Source organism: Silene latifolia, chromosome 11 (assembly GCF_048544455.1).
Source record: "Silene latifolia isolate original U9 population chromosome 11, ASM4854445v1, whole genome shotgun sequence".
In the NCBI taxonomy this organism is placed as follows: Eukaryota; Viridiplantae; Streptophyta; class Magnoliopsida; order Caryophyllales; family Caryophyllaceae; genus Silene; species Silene latifolia.
The window spans coordinates 169,750,143-169,760,742 of record NC_133536.1 but is presented as its reverse complement, the minus strand read 5'-3'; the positions used below and the strand labels follow the sequence as shown (position 1 = coordinate 169,760,742).

The 10,600-nt window shown below is 35.3% G+C and overlaps 1 protein-coding gene across 1 annotated transcript; it reads right to left on the bottom strand.

The window, feature by feature from the left end:
* Positions 1–1,640: 1,640 nt before the first annotated feature.
* Positions 1,641–4,639, bottom strand: LOC141614342 (uncharacterized). Its single transcript, XM_074433095.1, has 6 exons — positions 4,565–4,639; positions 3,409–4,448; positions 2,990–3,187; positions 2,692–2,752; positions 2,457–2,570; positions 1,641–2,354 (listed from the first exon to the last, which is right to left on the bottom strand). Exons 1-6 carry the CDS (start codon positions 4,637–4,639, stop codon positions 1,641–1,643), a joined length of 2,202 nt encoding a protein of 733 aa, XP_074289196.1.
* Positions 4,640–10,600: the final 5,961 nt, after the last annotated feature.

Sequence of the window (10,600 nt, the reverse complement as noted above, 5' to 3'; positions counted from 1 at the left end):
CTAGGACAGACTACCTGCAACACAATGATAGCACTAGATAAAAATATGAGACCAGTCTCAAGGAATGAATTCGTTGAGACGAGAGACAAACTTAAAATAAAGCAACAAAATTACGCCACGTCCCCGGCAACGGCGCCAAAATTTGACACGCCTGTCGCAGCCCTATCAAAAATAAAACCAACTAGCTCCAACTAATGTAGCAGAGGCAAGTCGGGTATCGAATCCACAAGGAGATGGGAAAATGTATGCTAAACTAAGTCCGTCTAAGTAACCGTTCTTGGGGGTTTTGAGTATTATGGTTCTAAACTACAGAGATGATGTTGGAGTATGTGTCCTCAACAATAGTGTAATCACATGTTTAAATCTCAAATTAAGAATACGTAAGGGATGATTCATTTATATAGTCCACTAATCAACGTTAATCAGTAATGGTTGACTAACTAGAGTTTGACATTACTGTCGTTTCACAGTGGTGATCAGTTGATCCCTTAAGGTCACACCTATAGGACAATTCCCTTAATAGATATGTTGATTAATTATATATCGATACAAGTTAATCAATTCCTTAAATTTGAACAATTCACTTATGAGTGAGAATATTTATATCTTATTGTAATTTGATTAAATAAGATTTATTTTAGTAATTAAAAGATTTTATTACTAAAATTCATTGTTGTTTATGAAACAATTGAGATATGAATGAATGGTTAATTATAATTACAAAATATTGTGAATTATAATAACATGTCCTATTTTATACCATCTAATTGTGAATTACTAGACAATTTGTTATATGTAATTTAATTAATATATATAATGATGTTTATTTGATATATATGCATTAAATTAATTAATAACATGTTACATGCTACATGTGACATATTGTGTGACAAATGACAAATTGACAAAATAAAATGGAAGTCCATTTTATAAGTGGACCAAAAAATGGAGGGGTTTATAGGATAATGGATGTTTTATTTAATTGATAAATAAAACACCATCATAACCTAAATAATAGCCTTACACACCTAATATTTGGAAAAGAGAAAAAGGCAAAAGGGCGAAGGCCATGCATTGGCCTTCCACCACCCCCATAACCGGCTCCCCTCTCTACTATAGAGAAATGGTTCTCTATTAATTCATTCATACATAATTTATCAAATAATCCTCTCACTACTTCACTCTCTAAAATTGTTTTAGATCTTATAAAAATTGTTCATCTTTTTCTAATATTACCACATATTATTACTAGTGTAGTAATATAAATATTATTAGAATAATTAACGAATTCTTTTTTTTTTGGTGGAATGTTAGTATATATTATAGCTCAATGTCCAAATGGACAACCATTTACATAAACGTCCTCTATATGTGATCACTACTTTGTGTACTACTGTATACATTATCATCAAGAACAGTGCTTACGCTAAACCTTTCTCATGACACCATAAACTATTAGACAATTTCATATTCCCTTGAAAAATCACCTTCAGTCTTCTCCTGCAGTTCTCTTTAACCCGTTGAACCAGATGCACAGGGTGTAACACATACCCATCAATCCTGCAGGTGTTTCTAGCCATCCAAATCCAATAGACAATCCCAACTACAACCGCCAAAGTAATCTGCTTGATCAACATAGACTATCCATGCTTCTTTGCAATTTTAACACAGTTAACAATATCACGTTTGGGTAGCTGTAGCCAATCAGCAAGCAATTGGTGACATTTCAGAGTATAGACACATTCAGAAAACAAATGAGAATGAGACTCAGGTGCAGTACCACAAAGAAAACATTCAGTAGGCACCTCCATACCCATCTTGGTTAATCTATCAAGTGTAAGAAGTCTCTGCTGCTGTTGAAGCCACATAGTAAAACTCCATTTAGGAACATTATACCTATTCCAGACCACAGAGTACCACTGAACCTTCAGCAAATGTTCCTGCCTCAACCAATCATACCCATTAGCAATTGTGTAACAGTCATCTCCACACCATTTTCCTTGAGCATAACCTGGTTTATAAATGTTCTTCACATCACAAATTTTCCTCCAAGCCCAAGAGCTGGAAGGAAAGGGTTCATAAAGCATCCAGTCCTTGCCCTTTAAGTAAACATTGTCCACCCACCTAATCCACAGATGATCCTGTTTAGTTGCTAACCACCATACAAGTTTGCCAATGGCCTCAATGTTCCACTGTTTGCTATCAATCAAGCCAAGCCCTCCATGTTCCTTAGACTGACATAACACATTCCAGTTAACCAAGGGGGCCTTAGAGTACTTATCACTTCCTTCCCACAAAAAATTCCTACAAAGAGCTTGGATCCTATCCACCGCTCCAATAGGCAACACAAAGATCTAGGACCAATAATTATGAATAGTGGACAAGACTGATTTAACCAAAGTTAGACGGCCAGTGTAAGAAATTTTCCTACTATTCCATCCTCTAATTCTACTAACCATCATATCCACCAAATTATTACAATCACTCTTAGTCAGCCTCTTATGTGAAATATTCACACCCAAGTATTTGAATGGCAAGCTACCCTTCTTAAAACCAGTCCCTTTAAGTACCTGAGAAAACATAGCAGGTTGCATACCATTGCAATAAAAATCACTTATCATTGTTGATACACAAACCAGAAGCAGTGGAAAATCTTTTAAACAATTCCATAGTAATGCAAATAGACTTCACCTCACCCTTATAGAAAAGGAGTAAATCATCTGCAAACATGAGGTGAGTCATCCTCAAACTCCTGCAAAGAGGATGGAACTTAAAACCAGGCAGCCCACTCCCCAGAACCAAAAGCCTACTTAAATACTCCATACACAAAGTAAAGATCAGGGGGGAAATGGGATCCTCCTGTCTTAAACCTCGTTTTCCATGAAAGAATCCATAGTTTTGGCCATTCAACCCAATGGAATAAGAAATAGTACTTACACATTGCATGATGAGCTTAATAAACTAAGGAGGAAAGTTAAGTGCATCTAACATATTAGCAACAAAATCCCACTCAATAGAGTCATAGGCTTTCCTAAGGTCCACCTTCATTAAACACCTAGGGGAGGCACTTTTCCTCTCATACAACCTCACCAAATCCTGACTAATGAAGATATTCACCAGAATACTTCTCCCCTTAATAAAAGCACATTGTGCAGGATTGATAATTTTAGGGAGACACCCACTGAGCCTATTACAAAGCAACTTGGAGATCACTTTGTAAATAGTATTACAGCACGCTATAGGTCAAAAGTCTTTCACAGATTTTGGGTTATCCATTTTAGGATAAGCACAATATTAGTGATATTAATTTGCTTCAACAGCTTGCCATGAATGAAAAAATCTTTAATAGCTGCACATAAATCCCCATGAATTATTTCCCATCTGGCCTTATAAAAACAACTAGTATACCCATCAGGGCTAGGGCTCTTCTCATTGGGTATAGAGAAAACAACCTTCCTGATTTCCTCCTCAGTAGGTATACTGCATAAGCCAAGCCAGTCACTCTCATCCAGTGTAACACCTTGAGTGACTATACTTTTATAAAAACCAGAAGTAGGAGCACTAGACCTAAGAAGTGTCTCATAGTAAGCAAGGAAAGCTTTCAGTATATCATCAGGATCTCTACAATCAACCCCACTCATACTCTCAATATGTAGAACTTTATTATGCATCTGTCTATGTTGTAGAGCTTGGTAAAACATAGCTGAATTAGTATCCCCCTCTCTAGCCCAGGCACACTTAGCTTTCTGTTTGAGAAAATCAGTCCTAGACTCCTTCATCAGCTGATAAGACTCCCTGAGTTGTTTTTCCTTGTCCATCAGAATAACATTTGTAGGATCATTCTGCAATTGTAACTGACAGTCAATCAACAGGTTGAAAGCCACATCAGTATTACGTTCAATATCAGAAAAGAGACCCCTATTTAAGCTCCGCGGGCAGGGCTTGAGCATCTTTAATTTCCTAGCCATAATATACATAGGAGTCCCAGTAATTTGCATCTGCCAATACTCCTTGACCAGCTCTCCAAACTCCTCAACCCTGGACCACATGTTAAAAAACTTAAAATATCTCTTCCTCCTTTTACAACTCTCTCCACAGGACACAATACAAGGACAATGATCAAAAGTACCCTCAGGCTGATAATGTGACAACCAGTCAGACCAAAGAGCCAACCAATCACTATTAGCCAACACCCTATCAATCCTGCTAAATATTCTAGTCTCACTAGGTTGTTTATTGTTCCAAGTAAAGAATGCACCAGTAGTTTTCATATCATGTAGATCACACCTAGCCACAGTAGACTGAAATGGAAGCATTTCCTCATCACTAACAGCTTTACCCAATCTTTCATTGGCATATAAGACATTATTAAAGTACCCTAGAACAATCCAAGGTCCATTACCACTAAGCCTATCAAGAGCAGTCCATAAAGGCACCCTATGCTCAATCTTACTAAAAGCATAAATAAAAGTAGCTAAAAAGACAGTCCCATTCTGAACCAACCTAATTTTAGTATGTATATATTGCTATGACATTTCTAGAACATCAACAGCCACACTATTACCTTTCCAGAGAATCCAAATCCTTCCTCGTGGATGCTCACTGGTATTAGTAACATAATTCCACCCATAACAAACATTACTAGCTACACTATTTAGAGAACTAGGTTTTACCCAAGTCTCAAGCAGCCTAAACAATTCCACATCATTTTGATGCAAGAACCACTTAAGATGTTTCTGTTTATTAACATTGTTCAGGCCCCTTGCATTCCACACACCTAGTTTAATCATTGGGAGAGGCACTCCCTCCTCCCCCACCTTTATAAACCAATTCAGTGGCATCAGACGCCACAGCCATTTCTGCATTAAAATTAACATTAAATTCCCCTTGCCTACCATCCACCACTCTAGTCTCATGCCTGGTCATCTTGGTAATCACTTTAGCAGGAGTATAGATTGGTCCATGACTAGGTGCAGGAGTAACAGTAGGAGTAGCAACAACTACATCAGCATTCCCATTACCATTATCAGATTGAGCAGGTATAGAAGCCCTAGCCAAGGGAGGAAACTCCACAGGATCAACAGTGCTAGCCCTTACAACCTTAGGTCTCCAGACCTGCTTAACTGGTGGAGCTCCAATAGGCCTCCTTCCTCCAATTTCTTTCCTGCGACAATTGCTAGTTTGATGCCCAATGCCCTTATATTTCTGGCAAGTAATTGGAAGCCAGTCATATTCCACTGTTACTTTCACTTCTAACCCTAACTCATCCTCAAACACAATCTGGGTGACAAACTGCTAGTCAATCTCCACCTCAACCATAATGCGAGCAATTCCTAGGAGAGATTTCTCAAGAGTAGAATCATCTATTCTGATAAAACGTCCCACCAATCCAGCCAGTTTTTCCAAACATTTAGCACCCCAAAACGTATGATCCAAACCTACTAACTTAACCCAGATAGGAACCTTCTTAATAGAAATTTTAGAAATCCTGATAGAAGGATCCCAAGGCTTCAGAATAATAGGTTTCCCATCAAAGGTAAACATACCATTAGCAAGTACCAACTTATAATGCTCAAGTTTAGCAAACCTTACCACAAATAAACCATTCGGAAGGAACGAAATCTGCGAAATCTCATAAGCAGCCCAGATACGACGCAGAAAACCATCAATGACATCCCGAGGCGGATTAGCCCCAATTACATAGCCATAGATTGCTAACTTCCAATACTCGATCTTCTCCTTAACATCTTCAACCATAAGCTTAAGTCGAGGAGAAGAGCATTCATCATTCTCAGGCACTTCTTCTGCAATTGGAGCCAACCTAGTACCAGAAGACGCATCCCCCTTCCGTTTATGTGACACCTCTCGCCAATCTTTCGGATCATCAGACAAAACTAAGCCTTCCACCAACACAGATTCACCAACCTCATGCACCAAATTATCCACTTGTTGTTTAGCAGCATCAATTTCTTCTTCAATCGTAACCTGTTGATTATTTGTTGTATTTGTAGTAGAATTTTTATTGTTACTAGAAAGAATTGGAGTACGATTATTAGATTTATTAGTACTAATATTGTTGTTACTACTTGATGAATTATTATTTTTATTGGTATTTTTAGTTGAATTGGCAGCAGAATGATGAGAATTAGAAATCTTCTTCGCCATTGCGAGGAACCTGTGACCTAAAATTCAGAGAACTTTATCTCTCTAAATTTCTCTCTCATCATTCTTTTGTAATTTTCATAATTACAAAAGAATTACTTGCCAAAATCCCAAGTATTAACGAAATCTTATATATTAATCTAGTTAATTAGTATTAAGCTTTAAGGGTTTTATTTTGGGTGCAACAAGAGGAGTATCTCAATACTTGGGATTTTGGAGGATCATCCATAATACTTAAGCTCAAGAACAATAAGGAGGTGTTCTTATTTGTGCCCAAAATTTCGAACCATATATAATGTAAGGAACATTATTTTTCTTTTCATCTCTTAAATAGTTATGCATGCACTAGATCTTAATAAACTTAAGTTAATATGTTAATTTGTTCACGATAATAAATGTCTTATAAGAGGTATATGAACCTAACAATTGGTATCAGAGCATAGGATATTGCATGCATAATCGATTTATAGTTTTTTCGAGTTATTAGTAACTTAATTAAAACTACATTTTTTTTATTTATTAGATAAATTCACAAAATCATATAGCATGTTATATATTCTGGTCCTAAAATTTATTTAGGTCATTTCGATAATTTTTGGTATTTTATTGTTCATTTTATGATTTTTAGTTGTTTTATTACATTTTAATGATTAAAATGGTATTAAAAGGCTAAAAAAAGTTAGACATAGTTTATGACCTTGAAATTTTTATATGACCTTACATGCATATTTTACTTATTATATATAAAATTTCGTATAAATTTTATTTATTTTGCATGAATTATGATTTTTATGAGATAAAAATGGATTAAAAGGAGATAAAATGGTTAAACTAGTTAAACTTTGAAACTGTCCATGAAATTTTAATATGTTATCACATGCACATTTTACTCATTGTGTGTAAAATTTAAGATGAACTTGATTTATTTTCCATGATTTATGAATTTTTAGTGTAAAAATTATATAAATAGTGACTATTTTGGCATAAATAGCTAAAACGGATTGCATGGCATGAGAAAATTTTTTTAGGTTGAATTTATATCCCAATTATCATATCTAAAGTTGTAAAATTGATTAGATTAATTTTCATATGCTTTAGATATTTTATTTGATAAAACCGATAAATCGCTACTACATTTTCTCGAAATAAATCCGAAAATTTTAAACCATAATTTTTGACATTATGAGTATCATGGATAAATTCCAGAATGTTCAAAAATTTAAAATTAAAATTTTGAAATTATTGTAATTAATTTGGATTCATTTCATAAAAGTTATGATTTTAGGGTAAAAAATGAGCATAAAATTATATCAAGTTGAATTATTGTTAAAATTGAGTAATGACTAATTTTTGAGTCCTAAGATAGTTAGGATAATTAACTTGGACTAAAATTAGATTTTAGTATTACTTTACGATTTTAATAAGTTAAAAATCGTGAATTTCCATAAAACCGGGTTATATGATCGATATAAGTTAAATAGGGCAATTTGGCACATAATTTGGCTTGTTAGATACATATTATAATGCTGAATTTTTCATTGTTGAATGTCATATTTTATTTATATAATTTTGAATTATGTAATTTGTCTTAGTATGGCCTTAGTTTTAATCGATATTACCCGAAATGTAAGGGATATTGATTCGGTTGTAATTTAATGTGATCTCGCATCACTTTTATTTTTACTAGTTTTTCATATTACAAATGTATAATAGGAATATATTTTTTATTTATTATTATTTGTAATTCCGAAGTTCCTTCAAGACGGTGCCATTCGGAAGGGCGTTCCGACGAAGACAATGTTCTTTGGAGGCGTGCCACTTGAAGATTCAAGGGACCAAAGGAGTTGGTTTCCGAATTTGTAATAGATTATTTGATTTTCTATTTTAGGAAGGCCATACTAGGAATTTTATTTTGTTTTGCATTTGTTTTAATATGTTGCATGCATTGCCAAATCGCCATAACAACACATGCATATCATATCGAGTCTTCGACCGTGTCAATTATAATTATCGATAATTCGACTTTTAGCTCACTTAAAACTGATAGATAATAATTTGACAAGACTTTTACTTTTAAAAGATTAAGACTTAGCCTTACCAAATAGTAGGAGCCCATGAATCTCAATTTCATAAGGGGCACAATACGATTTTAAGGGGTGCTTCTATTGACGTTGGGTAAGTAGGGTAATAAACAGTTATTACACTTCGAAAGTTTGGTTGATCTCAACGAAGGTATTTTGCGACCGTAGCCGCAATAGGTTCGGGCTAAACATGAACTTAACGTAAATTCATCGACCGAGAGTTCTAATTGTAGAATCGGTTAAGAGGCTTAACCCACCAAGTTATATTAGTAAAAGTCTAGAGGGCCCGTTGGCGCACATCAAAGTTAATATGAATTTGGATCTCGGAATCATTTATTATAGTTGGGTAGAGGTCACTATATAAATGCTATACTTGTATTAATATTTACAAGTATTATAACGATAAATGTTAATTAATTTCCTTCATATCCGTTTTGTAGTTATCTTTTTCGCAATGGATTCATCTAACTCATTAACACCGATAACTATTGAGTCATGTCACAAATAGTTCGACGAAATTTGCTCTCTAAACAAACTTGATACGACTAGAGAAATTCATTTTGGCATTGGTTCTGATGGTAGTCTTAACTTCATTACTACTTCCTCACCTCCTATCACAACTAGCAACTTAGGGAATAAGTCTTGTGAAGACAACCTCACTAACACTATGGGATCCTTATCTTTGGAAGCAAGGAGAAATGAGAAGGCTAGTGGGAGCTTTCGCAGAAGGCTTGCCATTAAGAAGAGAAAGTTCAAGAAGAGGAAGAGAAGTAAGAGGACTAATCCAAACCATATGGATTTATTGGCTAGTGGGACTACCAATAATGTATGCCTTTATTGTCATGGCATGGGCCATTGGGTGAGGAATTGCCCCATCTTTTTGGGAAATATCAATGATGGACTTGACGTTCCACTTGGTAATATTTCTTCCGAAATCTTTATTATTGATATAAATTATACTTCCTCCTCAACGTGGGCATGGATACCGGTTGTGGTTCTCACTTTTGTATTCATTTACAGGGGCTTAGAAACGTGGAAAAGCTAAACAAGGGTGATGTAGATCTCCGACTAGGAAATGGAGCTAGGGTAGCCGCCACTTCAAGAGGGACTTATGTACTTGTTTTAGCTAATGGCTTTGAGTTGTAATTATATAATTGTTATTTTGTATCTTCTTTATCGAAGAAAATCGTTTCGTTGCCATGTTAGACATGGAAGGATTTTCTTTTTCTATTAAGAATAATTTTTGTGAAATTTCTAGGAATAACTTGGCCATTGGCCAAGGCACTTCAATTAATGGCATTTATGTTCTTGAAACTCTTAACTCAAGCAAATATATCTATAACATACAATCCAAAAGACTCAAACCAAGTGATCCGATTGAATCATACATTTGGCATTGTCAATTAGGTCACATAAATGAGAAACGCACCAAAAGGCTAGTGTCGACTGGAATTATTGGACCATTTGATTTTCAATCATATGGAATATGCGAATCTTGTCTCCTTGGCAAAATGATTCATGCTCCCTTTAGTGGTAATGGGACACGAGCAAGTGATTTGTTGGGACTAATACACACCGATGTAGGTCCAATGAGTATCACCGCTAGGGGAAATTTTGACTACTTCGTCACTTTTACCAATGATTTAAGTAGATATGGGTATGTTTACTTAATCAAATATAAGAGTGAAGCATTTGAGAAATTTAAAGAATGTCAAAAGGAAGTAGAGAACCAATTGAACTAGAACTTTAAAGCACTACGATCCGATCGTGGTGGAGAATATCTTAGTAATGAATTTTATTCTCACTTAAAAGATTGTGGTATTGTATCACAACTCACTCCACCGGGCACACCTTAACTCAATGGTGTTGCAGAAAGGAGGAATCGAACCCTACTAGATATGGTTCGATTTATGATGAGTCAAACGGATCTACCGGATTCATTTTGGTGTTTTGCAATTCTAACGGCCATAAAATCTTTAAACTAATGTCCAACCAAAGTTGCAGATAAGCCTCCATATGAGATATGGAAGGGAAAAGTCCCAAACTTGTCATATATGAAAATTTGGGGTTGTGATGCTTATGTCAAGAATAAATCTACCGATAAGCTAGCACCCAAATCTGACAAGTGTTACTTTGTAGGTTATCCAAAGAACACTCGTGGATATTACTTCTACAACCGTCATGAGAACAAAGTGTTTGTGGCTTATGAGGCTGTCTTTCTAGAATTGGATTACATTTCTAGAAGACAGAGTGGGAGAAAATATGAACTTGACGAAGTTCAAGAACCACAAACTGGAGAAGAGTTGCAAGAAGATGTACCTTCATCGTCTAATCAAATTATTGTTCCTTCCGAACCT

Coding starts and splice junctions, on each gene's coding strand:
- LOC141614342 (XM_074433095.1), bottom strand. CDS start 4,639: ATGTTTGTTATGGGTGGAATTATGTTACTAATACCAGTGAGCATCCAC. Junction 4,449..4,564: donor GATTTGGATTCTCTGGAAAG/GTAATAGTGTGG, acceptor GCTTTTAGTAAG/ATTGAGCATAGGGTGCCTTT. Junction 2,571..2,691: donor TCCTTTTCTATAAGGGTGAG/GTGAAGTCTATT, acceptor ATGTTTTCTCAG/GTACTTAAAGGGACTGGTTT.